This window comes from Acanthochromis polyacanthus, chromosome 12, assembly GCF_021347895.1.
Source record: "Acanthochromis polyacanthus isolate Apoly-LR-REF ecotype Palm Island chromosome 12, KAUST_Apoly_ChrSc, whole genome shotgun sequence".
Lineage (NCBI taxonomy): Eukaryota > Metazoa > Chordata > Actinopteri > Pomacentridae > Acanthochromis > Acanthochromis polyacanthus.
The window spans coordinates 25,275,362-25,297,934 of record NC_067124.1 but is presented as its reverse complement, the minus strand read 5'-3'; the positions used below and the strand labels follow the sequence as shown (position 1 = coordinate 25,297,934).

General features: G+C 41.9%; 1 protein-coding gene across 1 annotated transcript in view; it reads left to right on the top strand.

Annotated features, from left to right (window-relative positions):
* The first annotated feature begins 6,164 nt into the window (after window positions 1-6,164).
* The window catches only part of cspg5a (chondroitin sulfate proteoglycan 5a), a 72,136-nt gene continuing 55,727 nt past the window's right edge, over window positions 6,165-22,573 (top strand). Inside the window, 1 exon segment of the mRNA XM_051957356.1 lies at window positions 6,165-6,742. Coding sequence (XP_051813316.1) covers window positions 6,646-6,742 — 97 coding nt within the window. The 5' untranslated portion in view covers window positions 6,165-6,645.

Here is a 22,573-nt window from a genome sequence, read left to right as displayed (position 1 = left end):
ATAACAGCGACCTCTGCCAAAAGGACAATACCACACTGCAGCGACTGCTCAGGATCAACACAAGGAACAAAATAAGCAGCCCAATGCAAGCCTCCAAACTTTCCAGATCATAATCCAGACAAACATCTGCCAGATGCAGCAACACAACTCCAGTCCACAGAGGCTCTGCCCTGCAACCCACCTAATCCACTGCATCCACTGCATTGATGTCAAACGGTTCAATATCGCTCAATGCTCAATTCAAATTTCTCCCCCCTCTACACAAATTACTCACCGCTAACTAAAGAAGAAAGATGCACATGTGCTGTAGCTTACAGTTAATGTCTGTCTTATGCATTCTGGGTTAGACATGCTTTAAGGTGATGCCCTGGCATTTTGAAAAATCTGGTCTTCACCATGTCCAAAATCCTCAGCTCACATGCAACAATCCTACATCTAGGTTCTGATGAATTACAGATGTTGTGGTGGCAGGAGGGGAACATACACATACTGGACAGGTGGTTCTAATGTTGTGGCAGATTGGTGGATATACTTCCCCTGCTGAAAAAATACAAATTTCTCCTTGTGCAACAAATAAAGTTTATCTTATCTAAGGTTTGAGAAAAAACTTCCACGTTAGAATCCGGTAATAAGAGGTGATTGGGTAGTTACGATTAACCCTCTTCACAGTAGATATTTTGATGATATATAGTAAGAGAGACACTGGCATAATAATTGAGTTAATTAGCCAACTCTCTGAGATTTACTCAAAATATCTGAAGCGATTCTTAACAATAAACGGGGACACAACATCTCATTTCCAAACGGCAAACAGCGTCCTGATGAAACCAGCTTCAAAGCCAGATTCTACTCTCATTAACACATATTAGTCAGAGTAACCTAATGAGTGTAGATACATGTATAGAGATATAGGTCATAAAATAACCCCAGGTCTGCTACTTACCAGACTGCTGTATTGTGTTTGTCCCAGGAGGCTCCAGTTGTTCGGACCATAAATGATGGAACAACACTGCATTCACACTACTGAATAATTTGACTTATGCGTCACTGTTCTGACAATACCAGAGCTTTTAATTACATCTGTATTGTGCAGATGCTGATGTAAACCTGTCTTTGCTGCCCATTCTTTGACCAAAGATGAAAATGATGCGCCAGCCATTCGAAAAATCTGAAAATTTTCTCTTTTTTTCTAATTTGGGGAAGCTGTTCATGACTGAAACGTTATTTCTCTTGCCATGAAAAGTAATAAAATTACATCTATTCGACTGCAGTTTCCTTGTTTATTCAGCTTTATTAGAAATGATTTTCATTACGCTGCTTGCACTATGACAACAGAGAAAGTGGAGGAGAGGAAGAAACAGAAGCAGGTGATGAGGGATGTAATATGTGTTTGTTAGGCTCTGGGTGGCATTTCATATTTTATTATTCCCTCTGAGATGCCGAACTGGGGAAGGTGAGGGGGAGTCTTTGTGTTTAGGGGGTGAACAAAAGGGATTAAATGGCCCTAATCCGTGTGTTGATGAACACTGTCCCCTGTTTAATATCACTGCAGCGGCCGGCCCTGACTGTCACAACAACAGCATGTGACCCTGAATCAGACATGATAGCTGCGAGAGGCATTAACCTCAAAAGACGGTTTTCCTGTACAGTGTGTGTATGTACTGTGAACCTCGTGTTTTAATAGAAGACTTGAGCCTCAGTATCATTTTGTTCTCTGCTACCAGTTGCTTCGTTGTGAGTTCGATGCCAGATTCTTGGACATTTGGGCCACGCTTACACAACAGCTTTGGTGAAGAAACAAGTAGTCGACTGACAATAAATTTATCAACAGCAGGTTTGGTGATAGATGAATTCAAATACCATCGGGGTAATTTGAAAGTTTTTGACTGCAATTTGACTCTTCACTTTTTCATATTTTCCTCTTTTTTCAGTCTCCTCAGTTTGAGCAACAAAGCATCACATACATTCATGTTTTTGGGTGTTAACATGGACGCTGGCCTTTGTCAGTGTTTCCAAACAGTATTTTCAGTTATGCTAGCTGTGTGGCTCTGTTAATGGTAATATTATCTCTGCACTACATTGGTACAGACTGAAACGTCTCCACACCTTTACAGATGGATTAACAATATTTTCAGCAGATGTTCATGGTCCCCAGAGTATGAATCTTAAAGATCTACGTAGCACCATCATTGATGCTTGTCATTTTGAGCAAATCAGACGTAAAATTTCTGACCTTACACTTTGTGTCCACATTCACCTCCCTTTTTCTCAGTTGAATTTCAGCTGAAGTATTCGTTGTAGCGAGATTGGACACGTATCAAATGAAACTTCATGATCTGAATGATTTTGAATTTATGTCAAATTTGGTGATAGTCACAACTTGCATACAGCTGTGCATCTCCACACCTATTACTCTTGTTGGAATTACTCAGGAAGTGATCATTAATATCTAGATACTCTAATGTGTATGCAATACAGTCATTGCATAGATAATACATGTCAATGTCATATCACAAGAGAAAGTGGGGCTAGAGCTTTCACGTTTGTTATATGTTTCTTCAAACCAAAGTAATAACAATATGAGGACAGACCAAATTTCTGCAGCATATCTTATTTAGTTTCTTCACCCATTTTCACACTTCTGCTTCTCATTCCTGAATGTTTAGTCAGTTTTATACTGTAGTCCTTTCACAGATCAAAATGAGCAGCAGAACTTACTCTTTCTGATGATTGTAGTTGTTTCTCTGTGCACTAAAACTAATCTATTTTTTTTTAATCACAGTACATTTCTGCATTGTCTCCAACATAAGGCTGACTTTACATCCCATTTTTTATTGAAAAATAACCCAAAATAATAGGATTTGCTTTTCATTGCAGTGATTCACAGGTTGTGGTCAAAAGATGAGCACAGGTCAAGTAGGCAGTGGGGATCCAAGAATCTGGACGGCCCAAAGGCACAGTGGTCACTGGGAGGCCCTTGTTTGCAGGTGAGAGGAGAACATTAGTCTGGCTTGCCATCTCTGCAAGTAGACCACTGTCTGTTGTCTCAATTTCTAAGACATACAGAGTCTCACCATCATTGTTCTGATGTGGCCACATTCCAGATAATCTCCCCTTAATCTTGTTTATTGTTAATAAAAATTGATTCAGAGTTAAGTTAATTTAGATAATTCACCTCAGCCTCTTTCCAAGATGGCACTGTAACTACTCTGCTGCAGACAAAGCAGAACAAAATCAGAGGAAGACAGATGAGAAGATGAATATATCGCTTTATTGGATTTGGACGATGCTTCATTTCAGTCAAAGGTGGAAGATACACAACTGAAATGTGTCAAAAAAAGAGTTCATAACAGATCAGACACCCTTTGTTATTGTTCCTGTGTCTAAAGTTGCTGTCAGCTCATATCTGCACCACACAGAGGAATAGATACAGTCCAGTGAAAACCAGATGAAAGCAGAAATGAGCTGGAAGGTCGGTCGGTCGTGTGGATGTCTTGTTATTGTGTCAGATGAGTAAACCGATGCTCGTGCGGATGTGTGTATGAGGCAGAAAGAAAGAGCGAGGTGGAAGGCTTTTTTGGCAGCATTTTAAGGGGAGGATGGATATTCCTCATAGGCTGCTCCTGAGTCATTCCTCAGAATTTTATATATTTAAATGGAAGCCACCAAAATGTCCTCTTGACCCACTTTTCACAATTCGCTGCACACATTTTCTATTCGGCTAAACATTTACTTAAAAAAAAAACAGGAATCTGGCATGGCTGCTGCTTCCACATGCACAGACGCACACATGGTGCAAACACACACACACGCATATATATATATATATATATATATATATATATAAACATAGACAGACACACAAAACATCTCCTGTTGCCCAGCCCCTCACTCTTCCTTTATGCTTTTTTTTTTTTTGTGTGTGTGTGTGTATGTGTGGAAGAATGCCCACGACCCCCACCATGATCATTACCCCCGGGGCCCTTGGGCATTCATCACCGCGTGCATCCTCCCCTCCCCATTTGCCCCTCACTCAGACACCCCCCCCCTCTGTTGCCTATACTCCCCCTCTTTTGTATGCTGCTCTGTGTCACACCATTATACAAAGCTGGTTGTTTTGACGGCGTCCAACACCCCACTTATTGTTGTTTTGTTTTTTTTCCATAATCTCAAACTGCCTCATCCTCCATCCCATATGCACACACACACACACATGCAGTGATGAAGGGATGAAGAGAAGTTAAGCTCCTTCGGAATAACGCAGATCTCTCTTGGGAAAAAGGGAGAAAGAAAAGTGGCCAGAGTGGAGTGTGCGCTCCTATTGAGATCCAACACTCTCCGATGAATAGCAAATGACCGAAACCCTTTGGGAAAGAGGGGGGAGGAGGAAGGAGAGGGAGGAGGTGGAAAAGTTTTGGGAAAGGAAGGGAGGAGGTAAAAAAGATGTCAGGAAATGTGAAAGGAAAGTGTGAGAGGAGGAGGAGGGGAAGAAGAAAGATGGGAGACACTGGATGCAGAGAAAGGAAGAAGAGGAGGATTGAAGGGAGCAACAGGTTTGGGGGAAAATAAAGGATTGAAAAGCAGATGAAGGAAAAGAGAAAGGAAACAATTTCTACAGGCGAGAGGTCATAATGGTTTTATGAAAGGGAAAATGACCAGAGGAGTTCTATAAAGTGTTGGAGGATTCATCAAAGAGGGAAGTGAGAGAATGGAGGAATGAAAGAGCAGTGAGGGGTTTAAGAAAAGGGGAAGGAAGGAATAAACATTTTTTGGAAGAAAATGTCTTGGAAGACGAAGAAAGTGAAGACAGAGAAATGCCTGTGAAAGAGGGAGGAGGATGAAGGAGGGAATGATGGAGAGAGATGAAGGAGAAGGTAAGAAGAGAATTAAGCATCAAGGGAAAATGAGGATGAGAGGATACACGTTTTCTGGAATTAGAAAGGAGGAAAGTGGGTTAAAAAGTTGTGAGATAAAAAAATGAAACTGATGAGGAAGATGATGAAAATATCTTCTTTTCTAGGAAAATGGAAAGAGAAAGGAAGAGCGGAAGTGTCATAGGATATAAGAGGTAGTCTGGGGCAGAAGGAAAAGATGGAAGAGGAGAAGAAATTGAGAGAGAAGAAGGAGGAAGGAGTAGAACAAAAAGTTTATGGGGGAAAGGAAGGATCTCAGAGTAGGGAGGGCTCAAGGAAAGGGATGAGAGAGGAGAGCGAAAAGAAAAGGAAACATTTGGAAAGGTGCAGAGGAGAGGAAAATGGGTTAATCTGGTACAAACAAACCTCTGAAAGTAAAAAGAAAGATAATGATGTGGAAAAGAGAAATTGTACTTAAAAGATAGAGAAAAAGATGTGGTCACCTAGGTGGGAAAAATTTTAACTTTAAGGAAAAGCGGGATAGAGAGAAATAGAGGAATACAAAAGGACAAGGGAGAAGGAGAACAAGAAACTGTCTAAAAAGTGAAAATAGATGGTTAAAAAGGCTTAAAACATAAGGAAGAAAGAGGAAAAGAAGAGGATAAGATTGTCCCTAGAGGTAGAGAAAGAGGGTGAAGGAGAATAAAATTGGGAAAGGGAAGAATGGAAGATGAAATACTGAAAATGTTTGGAGAAAAGAGCTCAAGGATGTCTTGAAATATAAAGAAGCCAGGGATGAATTATGGAAAAAAATGGAATATAACCAAAGGAAGAAAAGGAAGTGGGGAGAGTGAAGAGGAGGTTTGAAATAAAACTTTCTGGCAGGAAAAGGAAGTAAAAAAATTTAAACTATTGGAAAATGAAGATGAAAGGAGAGTAAAGTAGGAAAAGGTGGGATGGATAAGGAAAAAATATGTCTTGGAATATGTATAATATATAAATATAAAGTTAGGGATAAATTATGGAAAAGAGGGAATAAAACAAAAGGTTAGGCATCTGAGGGGAAGGGAAAGATGGTAGAAGAAGAGGAGATCTGGACAGGGGTGAGGAGGGGGGTCAAAAGAAGAGCTGAAAGGAAAAGTTGGTTAGAAAGTCTGAAAATAAAAAAAAAGTAGGAAAACTTTTATGAAAAGGAAGGATGGAGAGAGGAGGTGGGAAGCGTTTTGGGTAGAGGAGGAGGGGTGAGGATGTGTGGGAGAAGGGGAGGGGGTCGTCAACAATCCTCTTTTCTTCTTTCTCCCTCCTCCCCAGATGATAAGGCTGCCGAGCGCGCTGCACACACCAACCGTGCGTTTGTTTCCTCTGTCAGCCACCAAGTGCCCAAAGAAGCATCGCTCCGCTCCGAGCCAAACCAAGCCGAGCCGAGCCACGGCGTGCGTCTGTGCGCCCCCCGAAAGTCTCCCCCGCCTCCGCCACCGCCACCCCACCCTCGCCTCGCCTCGCCTCGCCGTCTGCGACCGCTGTTTTGTGGCAATGGAGCCGTAACCATCCTCATCAGTGCGCTGAACTGTACCGAGCGAGCGAACTAGCGGCGGAGACAGCTGAGACCGAGCGGGCATGGAGGAGAAGCGCAGGGAGGCTGGAGTCTAGACTGCACGCAGATCAGAACACCAACCACTTGTCCGGATTACTTTTTCGTGCAACGTTTGCTTTGAACTCTTTTATTAGAATTTAAAGCCAAGGATTTTCTTTTTCTTGTCCGATCATCTGAGGCTTTCACTGCGCTACGAGGATGCAGGGGAAGGAGGCGAGCGTTTGCACGGGATGCTGGAGACTAACGCTGCTGTCGTGCGTCCTGGCTCTGCACTTGATCCCGCCGTCCGTGCACGGTAAGAAACTGCCCCTTCACTGTGCATTTAAATCATGCAAGAACATTTATTGCTTAAATTTCATTTTTGCTGGCGCAGCACGTCCCTGCTGTGGATTCAGGGTACCTTCGCACACTCCCACAGGGCAGCCAGAAAGGAGGTCAGTGAGGCTCGGATTGTAGGTTAGGAAGCACTTCACACTCAATTGATAGAAAGGTGGTTGGGAAAGTAAAGAAAATAAATATTCCTAATATCTTAGTGGAATCTTTATACACTGCGAACTGTAAATAAATCAGATAGTGCCCAGCCTTTAATATATGGATTTTACGCACAATTTTATTGACATTAGTGTAAATACAATCTCAATATTATACTTTAGGAGACAAAAACATGATGGTCAAGGCTCACTGTTGAACACTAAGTCTCTGTAGGGGTTATGCAGAAATGCCACAGGGGGCAAAAATGACATTAAGCAAAATTAGGTCAACATATACACATAAGTGTACAATCTGAGTCCTTATGGAGACACCAGGAGGTAACAATGGGGTCAGTGTGGACATACTGCAAAGATATTGTTATATCCCTTTATGAAGTGATATCGTAGAGAAATCTTAGGATATACATATACAATAAGGTCACAATCAGCTCAGTGTGCACTCACTGTAAGTCACCATACAGCAGAGGGGGGTTAAAATACCGTTTAACTCCCCCCAACGCTGAAGGAATACCGATAGAACAGCACAGCGGCATAGTAGGAGCCAATCACAGCAAAATCAGGTCACTAAACCGGCACTTGGAGTACTGCAGTCGCACAATAAGCCACTGCAGGAATATTATTGGAAGAATTTGGAGATTTGTGACAGGGTCCAGTCGATGCAGTAAACCGGACCCCGGAGGCGCACTGGCACTACAGCGACACAAAGGCGAGGATTAGGGCCGGGGGGGTCTGATGAATAATTCATGAAGGGATCTGAGGAGACATTCTGATACACTGGGAGGAAAAGGGAAGGAAAAAACACACGCACACACACCAGGGTAAACATTAAAAAAAGGCACGGAGGCTCTCTCCCTGTCTCCCTCTGCTGCTTTCCCCGTCTCTTTGTCTGAGATTCATTGCGCACGGCGGGCTACATGACTGTCAGATTAATAATACAGAATCGTGTGCGAGGTGTAATCAGTCTGGCGTAATAATCTAATATAATCTGGCTGATTCTTTTCATAGCACTGGCTGGAACTCATGGGGGGAGATTGTAAAGGTGAAGTCCAAAAAATATATTGTTTTATTCTGTTTGACTTGGAGCTGCAGGATCTGTCTGGAAGGATTGAACATCCAATGTTCCCTCTGAGCTGAACATCAGAGCCAAACCTCATGATTTAACACCAAATTTTGTCATTTCATCCGCTAACCTTTGCTCCAGTTTTCTCCACTAATGACATGGATGTGAATGTTTTTCTTCTGTATAAGGCTTGTCTTAAATATGATGTTAAAGCATCCAAGAGTTCCTCTCTGATCGTTTTAACCCCTGAACACTCATCTGTGATGATCAAAATTACATATTTAAATTTTTTTTCCCATGAAAGTAATCCCTTTCTGACTTAAATGGATGTTTCTCTCCACCCACCCACCCACCCCTCTCACTGCATCTCAAGCTCACCAGCTCACCTACAACTCCGCTCAAACACAGTAAAACTGCTGTATTGTACTGCACACAATGACGAGTAAGACTATAGTGATTCAGGCCTACACATTCCAGTCGGAAAGGATTGATTTCTTACAGCTGTTACATATGAAACCTTGGCTGTTGAAAGCTTTGTTTTTGATACCGTCATCAGTACATCAGTCGTGACTGGCATTGAATAGTTAATTTGCTCAAGAATAAAGCACCATATGGACGTGTTCACAAGGTTAAAAGCTTGAATTTAAGCAGAGGAGGTCTTTAAAAGCTTGTTCAGGCAATGTTGTGTACTTAAATACCAGAACATGGTGTGAAAAAATTGGCCTTGGGATTTACTCATTTGCTTCCCCAGGTTATATCAGACACCAGCACAAGGCTGCCAAATAATTAGATGGTGAAAATCCACCTGCCAGCAATTCTGAGGCTCATGAGTTAACACATTTTGAAAAAGCAAAAAAGTGTGAAAAGGATAAATGATGGGGTTTATGTACTGGAACTATTTCTTGGCTGCCTGACACCATTAGCATCCATTTCATGCTTTCCATGTCTACAAGGATGATGTAAACTTCATCATCCACCCAAATCTGTGAGGATCCATGTCTACTCCTCTGTGGACGTCTGTGTGCAGCCCAAAATATGTGACTTCATGAACAGTCTGCACTGCAAACACGCCAAGTCCCATGCTCTAGAAAAGCAAATATTGCTTAAGACAAATGCCTGCTATGTGGAGAGACTGTGTGAGGAGATTTTTTAGCTCAAAATCAGTAGGAAGTCCTGAATTCTCCAGAAATCCTGTGCTATGTCCACCCACAGCGCTTGGCACACCTCAGAAATATTTGCTCTGATGGTGTTACGGCTTCCTTTGTAACTTGCTGCTATATCTTGTAAAAAGCACAAAGTCACAGCCTTTTAGAAGCATCCACAGGAGCCTTGTGTGTCTTTCTGTGTTCAGGAGGGCAGAGTGACCGACTGAGGCATATATATTGTAGTATGAACAGAGCCATGGGTGTGACTGCTGTCCACTTTCACAGTCTGTATCAGTCATGCAGATACAAACGCACCACGGATTGGCCTTAAAGCTATTCCATTAAAAGTGCACATAGATATTGCTTAAAACTGTAAACTCAAAAAAGAGCATCTAATATCAAAGATGAAAAATGCTCATTGACCAGATTATTGACCCAAGCTAGCTTCGTCTCAGTTTAACCTTCCATCTGGTACGATATAGTGCTGACATTATATAAATTGTTGGAAATGAGTGTGTATTATTTAAAACGAGGCAGAAGAACTGCAGATGGCTGCACTGGAATCAAGAAAAATTACCCGACAGCTACACTAGCAGCTCTGTGAGGCTGTAGGGGCTGCTCTGCTTTGAACTATATGATGACTAGTGGGTGTTATGTTTAGCTTACCATGTTTGCCGTTTTATTTAAGCACCAGAGAGAAGATCACCAAAATCGCTTGAACTGATCCTCTGGGCACAATGAATGTCTAAAAAACAGGCAGTACCTTGAACAGTTGCTGAGATATTTCAGTGTGAACCAAAGTGAAGGATTGGCATTACAATCTATGTGGTTGCGGTGACTAAAAGTGTGCTGATAAGGTGGAATTTCTCCGGTTTTTGGAGGTCAGTGTTGGATATTAAGATAATAAAAAATGCAGTGTGATCCTCTTAAACTCAAATTTTAAGCACAAATAAGCCCTCAGGGACGTTTTTTTTTTTTTGGTCACTTTTCATCATTCCTGCAGCGGGGATTTGCTGTCAGCTCAAACTCAGGTGGATGTATTAAAGAGGTTGGCAGATCTGGTGCAGACAACGTAAAACAACCTTGGGCTAACCCTCCTTCTCCTCCTCCTCCTCCTCCCCTTCCCCTTTACCCATCCACACACACCACTGCCACACACACACATCTTTTCTCGCTTCACCGGTGAAGTGAGGAGGCGGCAGCTTGCCCCACATCTGTGAATGATGCTCAGACGATCAAGGCCAACTGCCCCGAACTGACAACAGCCAACCAGAATGCCGTCACTCGTTTCCTTTCGGCTTCTTTTTTTTTTCCTCTGGTAGCCATTTGCAATCCTCCTCTGTCTGTGCATTTAAAGGCTGATGATATGCCTCTCGCCTCCTCTCCTCCCCCACCCCCTTCCTACCACCGGCTAAGGTAGTGGATGTGTGATGGACAGAGCAATGGCGTCCGGTGCTCGTTTCTGCAACGAAAGTCATGCATGTATGCAGCTTCTCCTCGTCTTATCCTCTCCCTTCATCTTCGTCCTCCTCCTTCCCTTCCTCCTCTCCCTGTCTTTTCTCTCCTCTGGCCCGCTGACACATATCTGCTAGTTGACAGATTATCTTTGATGTGCACTGGGTTAATCTTCAAGCCAAATCCTTCCTCCATGACTCCACTAACCCGATTCAGCCTTTTTTCTTTTTTTTTTTTTTTCTCGCTGGAAAAACAAAAATGACTCAAACCAACAATCAGAAAATTGCTCCATCTATAGCTCTGATTATCGGTGAACAATGGCTTTGCACTGTCTCACCCTCCTCCTCTCGGTCTCCATGGAAACCACACACATCCATTGACTCTGGCCGGCAAACAGTGTGTTCATATTGCCGCCATAATGTGTTCTCGCTTTGAATTTCATTAAGCTGAAAATGTTGGTTGGATTTTGTCTCACGCTCGCATGTCTTGCCAAGTCTAGTGGCTCTGCGCCTACTGGCCATGTATGAGGGTATATATATGTGTGTGTGTGTGTGTGTGTCTCCAAAGCCGCTAGCAATGGGTGTAGTCCATCATTACTAGCTCTAATTTGTAGATGATATCATTATTTGTGCTGGTGTATTCATTATTTCTGCATAATGATTTCAGACGCTGCACAGTGTATTTGATTTCTAGCAGATTAATGTTGGCTGTGCAAACATCCCAGCTTTCAATCAAATCAGAATGCCAGAGAGAAGCGGCAGCGTGCTCGAGGACATTTTTTTCTTCTTTTAAGTCCCGCTATATGTCACCTCATGGAGCATTCACCGTTCGTCTTGCTGCTTTTTATGTGGTCAAAGTCTGCATGTGTGCTCAGGATTTTTCTAAACCTTGCTTGTAATCATCAAAAGTGAATGTTCGCATTTAATGCTTTTGAGCCCCAAAAGAATGAAGCACAGACACGTAGAGGAGTCGGAATTGATGGCTGACAGTTCATCAGATTACTGCCCATAACGTGTCCAGTCAGGACGATAATGAGCAGTCCTGTGAGCAGTGTGACAGCAAATGGAAACACTGCGGTGATGTCCATTTTGTTTCCCCCTGAATCAGAACAATGAGCCTGTGATATGACATTCACAATCTTGTTTTCCTTATTTTTTTCCCTACATTTTCCTGAGTACACTCAATAGTATCTGCCATGAGACACAGAAAACATCAGTACAAGCAAGTGTTCTGTACAATTAGTGCAGTTCACCTTTAACTTAAACGTTTTATTTTGCTACGTTTAGCTTTTTGTCTCCTTTAAGCACACTTTAAAGTGTGGACTGAACAATCTGGGAATCAAACCACCAAATTTAAACTTAAAGCCCTACCTGCTCTACCTCTCGAGGAGCCTAAATCAACCATTTATCTGCAGGAAGACTCTGCAAGATCTTCCCCTGTCTTGTCATACAGGCATTTAAAAAAGTGAGATGATGGCAACTGACACAACACTGAGTAATCAGAGGCTTTGTTATTAAAGTGCAATAAGCTTCAGTTTGTCAGCTGTTAAAAATAACACAATAACGTATGATTGATACAAATGAGGCATGTGTGGTCCAAATTCCAGTAAATTACTGCAATACAGATACAAATTCACACAACAGAGACTCATTTAGACACTAACTGATACATGCAACTGAAGAACCTTTTTACCTGCAGACTTATAAATATGCAAATACTGTATGTTTGATGGCTCAGGGATAATGGATCGTGCATATTTAGAAGATTCCATCCTCTCATATTAAGTAATTTTTGGACCATTAGTCAGTCTTTTTGCCCCGAGAAACGAGGAGGGACATCAACTTTCCTCACATCTCTAAACTGGGATCAGCGGTGGCTATTGTGTACCTCATCCTGGATAAATCCGTTTGTTTGGAAACTAAGTGATCCTAATCTCATTTGTAATTTCCTCCCACCTGGATCTGCCTGCAGGCCAACATTAGCATACGTAGGTGGCCACAGGCTTGACCCGACCAGCTGCTGGCTTCTCTCTCTGTGTTGCTGTTATGTTTGTGATGCAGACAGACTGTATGCTGTACAGGGAGGCGTGTGTGTGTGTAGTGTGTGTGTGTCTTCGTCCTTGTACTACGAAGTAACAAGGGTCGGCGAAATGGTTTGAAATCTGAAATGTGTGTTGTGCCAGGAGCAGGTTTGTTAGCCACAGCTTTAGATATGTCACCACAGCATAACACAGGCACGATTTTGGGGGGAAATGTCATAAATTAAACTTTAACCAACCAACATTTTGGTTTTCTTTGGGTCACTACTTTTAAAGAATCATTAGCTGTCATTATTTCTAATAGCAGACAAGCTTGAGCAACAAGTTCTTGAAAATAAAACGCTAAAATCTTTTGAGTTCCGTCTTATGAGGTAGTTTTCAGTGTTAAACATTGTCTGACATTTGCATGTTAGACGTTTAAGTTGGCAAATACAGGTGGATACTGTGTTGTTTATTGTTGTATAGCTGATCAGTCCACTGTGTGCAGAGTCGCCTGGGGTTATTTTGCAGAAGCCTGGTATTTTTAATCTGGTCAAGGTAAACGCAGTGGACGGCTGACGACTGTTCACTGTGGGTGGCACTTGTGCTGCAACATTTCTGCTGCCTTCAGACGGCTGCAGAGATTTAATGAACAGCGGGGGAAGCTTTTTATACATAAAGCAGCTGTGGGTAACAGATACTTTAAGAGGCGCTCATTAATTTCTAGATGAATGGCGACCACTTTCCTGCTCGCTTCAATCACATTTATTCATTAATGGTAGTTTAAGCGGGTTTACTGGTTGGACTGTGGTTAATTTTACACATTTTAAACAACACTTCGATTTATTTTCTCCAGTTATTCAGTTGGTTCTGGTCGATAAAATTACCAAAGTGACAGTTCTTTTGTTGTGCCAGAATGTGCCTCCCGTTTGAGACACCTTCCCCTCAGTGCCACTCACCTGGCCTTGCTTTAAAAATGAGATCGAGTCAAAACACTTCTACAGTGAGTCAACAAATACACCAGAATTAACAGAATCCACCTACCTATGAATTACTGCCCACATCTGACATTTTTTTTCTGGCTGTGGTGTTCATTGATGGCTTTGTTTGTTGTTTATTTAATGTTTCTTTGTAGAGTTACAAGTGCGCTACATGAAACACTGCCACCTATAAAACGCCTGGCTGGCATGAAACATTTTTCCAGTTATCAGTGGTAGTGTTTTTTATTGCTGTTGAATTTAGAAATGCACTCATTTGATAATAATGCAGAGGCCTCTCTCTAACTGGTGTCACCATTCTTTGGACTCAGTACGATCAGTCACACATCACAACACTAGTGATAATAGTAATAGCAAATAAACACTGAAGGATAAATGTCGAAAAGTTGCCTTAAGTGAAACATATGTCAACCGAAAAGTAGTGCAAAGGCATCTCAGTGGCATTTTGTGATGGAGTTGGTGTCAATTTTGACACCAAGAATTTCAAACGTTTGCAGTTCGGCCCCTAAAACTTACCACACCCTTCATAACCAGAGTTAGTTTTTCACGAAGTCTGGAGAAGGACTTCAGAATAGGGATGTCATCATCTAAGCCATACTTAGCCATAACTCTACTTTAAAAAAAATAAAGAAAATGTAACAGAATAATGATCAACACATTTATACAAGTCCACTGTTCATTGATCCATGTGAAGCATAAAGGGAAATAGCAATTGCTGTTGCAGTTTCAAATAAAAAGGACATTGGCAGAATCCAAACCTCTGATTTGTTCAGAAAAAAGAAATCGGACTTTAACAAAATAAAGACATTTAACAACGACAGCACAAGAAATCAGTGTTCTTCTATGACTCACTCGTGTCACCCAGTGTCCCTTTGTGCTACTGTTCCTGCTCCATGTGCTCACCCTTGACAGCGTCCAGGTGTTTCTTGCTGCAGCTCTGGCTCACAGGTGTTACAGTTGTTCGTGGCGTACTTGTCCTTGGTGGGGGGCCTCTGGAAGTTTTTTTTATTGCAAGTAAGGAAGGTCATAAAAAATGTTTCATGAGCAGTCTGACGGCGACAGGATGCTCCTATACGTCCTGGCTTAAAGACGAAACGGTGGGGATGTTGTGTGTGTGCTTTTTAGCAGTGCTGAGTTAGCGTTGTTCTCAAACTCTGGATGCCCTTCAACAGCAATTTCCATGTTTCTGTCTTCATGTTGGCAGTGTGTGTGAACCAAAGGGTGAAAAATATGGAAAACGGAATCTTTTTACTTCATGTGTAGGCTCGCACCTGTCTCTTTGTGTTAACGTGTGCTGCAGTGTGGCTGCTTTCGGTTGTGTATAGTTTAAAAGGTGTGCGTTTTTGGGTGTTTCATGTAGGTGCAAAACTGCCTGTGTGTACGTCCTTGGGAAAGCGAGTCATCGAGTTCATTCTCGTGCACCAGCTCTCCTCTCCTCGTCTGGCTGTGCACGCTCCCGCCCCTATCTACCGCGGACTGTCATATTAGCATTCGGTCCGCCCATCACATCCCTCTGTGAACACACACACACACACCTGTCGTGGCAGCATACTAGGTTCAGTAGAAAGACCGATAAAGACAGCTGGTTTTGTTTGGTTTGTGCGAAGCTGTTGTCATCCCTTGTGTGGTGAGTTTGCTTCTCTGTTTATGGTAACACTCGCTTGATGGATTAGCATCAACTTGAAAAACTATTCAGTGAATTAATCAGGGAATATAATAGAAATCTCCTTTTTTAAGTAAATGTCAAAATATTTGCTGGTTCAAGCAACTCGCAAGTGTTGATTTGATCCAACATGAAATTTAAGAACACCTTCTTAGCCTTTGGGAAACTGTAATGGATGTTTTTTTTTTGTTTTTTTTTTACTGAGATTTAACAGAACTGAGAGGATAAACACGTGACACCTTGACAGTGGGGGACACAGAATCAGTAGCAGCAGAGTTTTATGTAATTTAAACAGCATCATGTATTTCAGCGTACAAGTGACATAGCCTACAGTAGTAATTATGTAAGGAAAGGGAAGAAGTCAGGGTAGATGAATCGGTCAAACTAGACTTTTTACAATGGAGATTGTTGTATGTTTAACCAGCCATCATTTATATTACTAGAGGCATCACTTACATGTTTAACAAACATGAAACTATCTGATATTCAGATGTCCTTCTTGCTGGGAATGGCCAGATATGTGAAGGTGAGAGAGAAAGCTGCTATTGCAAAATCCTTTTTCTTTGCACAGCAGTTTAAACAATTTATTTAAACAGTAGCATAACATAATGAAAATCGAAAACACAGGACTGTCCCTGTATCTCCACTATCCCATTAATTAAACCAAATCGCCATATCTGTAATGGCTTTTTTCTTCGATTTGGAACAACTGTTGGTCAAAAGACATGTCCAACAAGCTGGTTATTTTATTTTGAGCCTAACAACCTTCATCACATTAATTTCGGATCAGAAAATGATTTTGGTTTTGTAACAGTGACTTGTAATGGTTTTTAAAGTTATAAAAATCATTGATTTATAATGTTGCCCTCTCAGGAGTTAGGCTGGCTACCACCAGCCTGAATCTCAAGTGAGATACAGGCTGGGTACCTGCTATTCATTTTCTTGTAGGGGTGGAGCAGTTTAAAATTTTCCACAGCCGTTGATTGGGCGCTGCATATGTCAGTCAGTCTGGGGCAGTTGAAGCTCACAGCCAATCGTGTCACTGCTAGCCGCTGACGTAAATGCAGAGCGACGGCAGCACCACGAAAAAGAATCATTGCTGTGTTTGCTCATGTGTTTGCTTCTTTCGCCATGTCGCCGGACGATTCTTGCCGTTTATGTAAAGTAAACATGAGGGAAAGTGGACCCCGTGTTTATGCACACTCCACAGATATGTTTGTGTCAAAAACAACGCCGACCATATCAGATAGGTTAGCGATGATGGACCTGATAGTCACCCCGGAGCCGGAGCAGTCAAACAGATGCTGCCAGCGCTGCACCTCCACACTCGGTCGGCTTGAAAAAGACTTTCCTTTATTCAGGCAATGGGAAGAGAACGTCCGGTTAAGCAGCGTATCGAAAAGACAACGTGAACCCACCCCGTCCAAGACACCGAGGACTTTGAAAAAGACCTGCCCAAACCCACCGAGTCCACTAGCTTGTTCCTTCGGAAACACGACAACAAAGGTAACACTTCTTCTCAAACAACCCATCATGCATTGCGCGTAGTCGCTTAGTGTGCGTCATCGTCTAACTGTCCCTCCCCGTCCTGTGATTGGATCCCTGACTCAGGGACAAATTCAACCCCAGGTCGCCAGACTGCCTAGTAAACGAAATGACAATGAGTGCACAGGCAGTCTGGGTATTCCCAGACTACTCAGGAGTGGCATTAGATCAGAAAACCTGCTATAGGTTGCAATGGACAACAGCCCTAAACTTTGGACCAGTGTATCTTCCTACCCTTTTTTCAACACATACAGTACTTAATTACACAAGTTTTCACAAGGTTTTTTATTGAGATATTCAGAACCACCTCAGAATTTGGGTGTAACGAGATAGTTACACAAATTCATGGCCATCCACATCTGTACACGCTTGAATTTTAATTGCATGTGCTGATTTTTTTTTTGTTTTGTTAAAAAATCAGGCCACAACAGTGGACAAAAAACAGCTGTGCAAGTATGCATGGATGCACCTGTCACTATAACGTCCATCCATCCATTTTCTATACACTGCTTAATCCTCGTTAGTCGGGGGGGGGGGGGGGGCAGGAGTCTGTCCCAGCTGACTTAGGCCGAAGGCAGGCCATTGCAGGGCTACGTACAGAGACGACATTCACACATATGGGCAATTTAGAATATTCAAACTCAGAATATTTTTGGATTGTGGGAGGAAGACGGAGTACCTGGAGAAAACCCACGCATACACAGGGAGAACATGCAAACTCCATGCAGAAAGATCCTGGGAAAGCCGGGACGCAAACCTGGGACCAAAACCTATGTAAAAGAGGAAATCTTCTATGCAAAGCCTCGTACACGAGTGGGTGTGCACACGTGTCCACACACACACATACAGATAGTATCGCAGTTTTTTGTCTCATAAAAACCACGGCGCTTCAAAGATAAAACCAATATTATTGGGTATGCGAGTATGTGTTTTATGTGTGCGGATGCAGATCTCTTTGGGTTTGCAGCACCGCATCAACCCTAGCGAGGCTGAGACCGTTTCCATAGCAACACATCCTTCCTCCATCCCACCACCTGTGGAGTCAGAAATAAAAGGATTTATGTGATGGAAGGAGGGGAAAAAAACGCAGAGCCAGAAAGGATGGGAGAAAAAGGGCAAAAAGAAAGAAAGACGAAAAATGACAGAAGGAGAGAAAGAGGAAAGATTTCAAGAATGAAAAGGAGATTGGAGGAGACAGACGACATGAATGACATTTATCATGTAAGATGTGGGGAGATGGCCAGGACATGAGGTGGTTGAAAGGTAGAGAGAGAACAGCGAAGGAAAAGGATGAGTGAAAGATAGAGAGTGAGGAAGAGTGAGAATGCAGACCTGTGCATTTCTGCTTTATATCGATAATATAGTGAGCAGCGCTGAGGAAAGATAAAGAAGCCTGGTGTCTTATTCATTAGAGTGAGTGTGGGAACAGGAAGAGAGATGGGAATGTGTGTGTGGTTCTCTTGAGATTCAGGTATTTGAAGCTGAAATCAATGAGAATGAGTTCAAGCGGCTCTCACTCACTGCTTCATCTGCATTCACTCGGCTTGGCCGGTCTGTGGTCAGCACAGTGTGACTATTTATATAAACTGTAGTAAAATCATCCCTCCTGTGTGCATAATGAGTAGTGTTACTGTTGGATATTAATGAGAGAAACAGAGATTTTAGATTTTGCAGCACATTTACAGTTTTCATATTTTAAAATTCCTATTATGACAGGACATAAACCACGACAAAAATGTGGATTGTGCCACCTCTGAGGAAGGTCAAAAAGAGTACGAGATAGAGAAAATGAAAGAAAAAAGCCAGAGAGAGATAGTCACACATCTACCTCTGCACATTTGGGCAAAAGCTGCATGACATGCTATTTAAAAATGATTAAAAAAAAAAATGTCATAAGTAGTCCCATTTCTGTCAGGTGAAAGTTGTGGGGGCAGAGAAATTCAGATCCTGTGCGAGAGGCACTTAGTTTGAATCAAACTGATGCCTTAACACGACATGATGCCTCTGACAGGTCAGATCTCTAGTTGTCTACTTAAATAAGGATACATCTCAGCACGAGTACTATTGTACAATATAGTGTGCCAGAAAAGGATGTTGTACGTCCCAATATGTAGTGTGTCGTAAGAAATATGCCTAGAATGCCTGGATTCTTAACTACATTTTTCAGTGAATAAGCATTCTGTTCTGGTCATCCTGACCCACAATCCTCTGTGCAGTGGGAGATACATCACATACATCTCAGTGTCTCACGCAAGTATAAACAAGATTGAGTTACTGGGAGCACACAGACAGATGTATAAGCAAGACGGTCAAAGCTTAAGGCAACAAAGTTGTATGACCCAATTATAAGCCCACTTCATGCAGCAGTACGTACTTTGCAAGAACAGCTGTAGTACACGAGTAGATCAGCAAGTATGTGTTCTGGAGCACAGCCCATGTTTGTGCTTCTGAGTGAGTGTGCAGGTGTTGCTGTTATTTTATAGATTATAGCTTCATGTGATGTAAGTAGAATTATTTGCTTTTCGTGTATTTGTGGAGTCCGAGAGCTTCACGATGTTTCCTAGAGTTGATACGTTTCCAGCTCAAGCTGTTGCTTTTTTTTTGTCACAGTTTGTGTTTGCTTGATCGAATTGCACGGTTTCTTCTTATTGACTTAATGTGGAGTTGCTTCATATTCAGTGTAGACACTTCTGTGGACATGATTAGATGCATATACATGCAAATTTTGCTGCTGCACTTGGAAACCTGCAAGACTTCACATGTAACTGACCCCTACAACACTTTATAACTCATAAATAATGCAAGATTGGGACCATTTGCCATTTACTTGAGAATTTTAAAATGTGCGAAGTTGTCTCTGGCACATTAGTTCTTTATTTTATCTTGAAGACATTTGTATTTTCATTCAAATAGTGCAAAGCAGTCTGATTTCTGACCCAAAGTCTTTGCATATTTATTATTAAAATCACTTATCTGTCCTGGTAACTGCACATTTACATTTATGAGAAATTATCCATCAATGTCACATTTCAGGAATTTGTGAACTCGTCTTGCGGTTCCCCTCCCACTCCTCCAAGACAGACCCTCCATATTGTCTCTACAGGAGCCTTTGTTTGTTTGTTGTCTACTGTCCAACCTTTCCCCTTCTCCCCCCTGTCTGGGTCACCAAGCGGGCTGGCGAGCCCTAACTGTCACAACCAATCAGGTTCCTCTTTACAGTCTGCCACGGCCATTGAGACTCCCCCGGGTCTGTGGGTGGTTTAGTGGCTTCCCCTCTCCAAACTGATCTGGGTTAAACAAAAGGCGAAGGCTGAGGCTCGGCGGCTCGCCAGTGCTGGCTAACTGCACTTGGCCTTGAGGCGCCATCACCCCCAAACAATCAGTCTGACACACACACACATACAGACAAGCCAAACCCTCTCCTCTCATTATGGCCATCCACACCCTTCACCATGAGGAGCTGGAAGCCACCCCAGTTACCAGTGGGTTATTCTGGCACAGACAGCACACACACACACTCAAATTCACAAATATAAACAAACTCGCAGACATACAGCGTGAGGAGTGTCCTTATATAATGTTGTTCAATTGTCTCATCTAAAGTAGGAGGGAAACAAACAAAGACACTTTTATTCTGTCTGTTTTGTCTCATTTGGGCCTCAGCTGGTGTGTACCGGACCCAGGCTGAGTCTGAAACTCTCAACTGACTCATTTTGACTGGACCCAACCAGGACCAGACCCTGCCAGCTCTGAGGCTCTAATTGGGTAGAAAACATTGGTCATTGTTGGTTCAGTTAGGCTTTTAAAGTTGTAATTTCCAAATCGTACTCGGCAAATATCTGCTTGTTACCAGCTCATGTAGTCCCATTTTGATTTCTTAAAGCAAATCTAAAGAATTGACTGAGACCATTTTTGGTCAAAATTCAGCATGAACTGCAGCTCAGCCATCACCAGCACTTTAGAGGTGTGTCTCACCAATAAAATGTTGCTGAAAAACAACAGTGGACCTTTTAAAACCGAACATTCAAAGCTTATTTCTGACTTTGAAACCTGCAGCTGAGAAACTCCCAGAACATTTAGTAGCAGTTCTGAAGCTCACATCACTTGATCTCCATCATGAAATTTTTTCAGTTAGTTGGTTGATGAATTTATTTTTCTGTGCACTTTGAAGACTTCGCATCCATTTTGTCCTGAAAAAACGAGGTGAAAACTCTTTTATTTTCTTTAACCCGAGAAGCAGCAGTGGAGAAAACAGTGATATCAAAAGGTCAATTTAGAAATTCTTACATAGCTCTCAGGAAGATATCATATTATTTTAAGCCAAAATGGACAAGAAGCTTTTCAAGTGCTTAGAAAAACAAATCCGTAACATCTCAACAAGCAACCATCAGGAGATGAAGATCTTGTGAGATAGCTGAACGCTTTAGAAGAATCGCTGAATGGACAGTGATGAAACTGTTTGGTGCTTCTCTGACGTCTTATAGAAATACTGACTTCTGTTTTTACAGTTCTTCTGTGCCATGGTAGAACACACCTACAACCTCAGAAAAAGAGATAAATATCAGAAATGGGTTAAGCTTAATATAATCAATACCTGAATTAGCCCCAGCCCTAGCCTTTCAAACCTAACCTGCTCTAAGGAAGGCAATATAACTTTTAAATGTTTTGAGAATTCAGGACAAAGCTGCAGCAGATGTGCCAAAACAATCATCAGCAAAGTCCTAAAATCTTAATCTTAAAATGTAAAATTCCTTTCCGAATGTTTCATCCACAACTGTCATTCATCATTGTCTATGTTCTTCTGTACTCTGTAATCTCCTTCCTATTTTTTAACATCGTCATATTTTTGACAATTTGATAATTAAATGTCAGAAAATAGTGAAAAAACAATATTTTCCGTAGCCCAAGAAGATGATTCAAAGTCCATATTTTAATCCATCTGAACTCCAAAAATGTTCAGTTTACTGTTATATATGGCGAAGAAAAGCATCAAAACTCCATGTATTACAGACCGAATCCAGGAAATTTTGTACATTTTCTTTGAAAAACGACTTGTTTGGTTTGAAATTACCTAAGAATACTATACTTAATACGTCTAATTAAAATTCTGCTATCTATACAATGAAGTGTATGTGCACAGTTAAGTTTGAGCCGCAGTCAAACAGACGCTGATTCATTCCTGTCAATGCTCGCAGTCCACCAGCTCTCTGTGAAACTTCCACAACACATTCATTTAGTGCAACGCTGAGAGATTTGTTGTTGCCGTTTGTCAGCGAATCAAAGTCAGACCTTGTTGAGTCGAGTTCGTATTTGTTGACACGTAGCTGGGATTTCACAGCTCACTGACGAACAGTATTTTACACAATACTCACAAAAACCCTCATCCTTTTATCTCTTCTCCAGTGCTGCGGTGTGTCAGTTGTAATTTTCCCTCATATTTAGATTCTCCCGTATGGGCCTATTAATTGTTCTCATGTGTGGCATCACTGTGTGCTGATGGGAAATCATAGCTTTGTTACATAGATGTTTCATTTTGTGTGTTTATTGCATTCATTTTGAAAGTAAAGGGAATTTGGCCCTCTTAGATGTAATAAAGTGCATTTATACTGCATTTGGCATCACTTACAACAAATGCATCATTTCCTACAGTAACTATATTACATCAGAACAAACAGAAAGTGAAGTCGCTGTGTACCGTTGTGATGCAGAACTTACTGTCTGGAGCTGCCACAGAGCCGCCATGCTGCTCCTA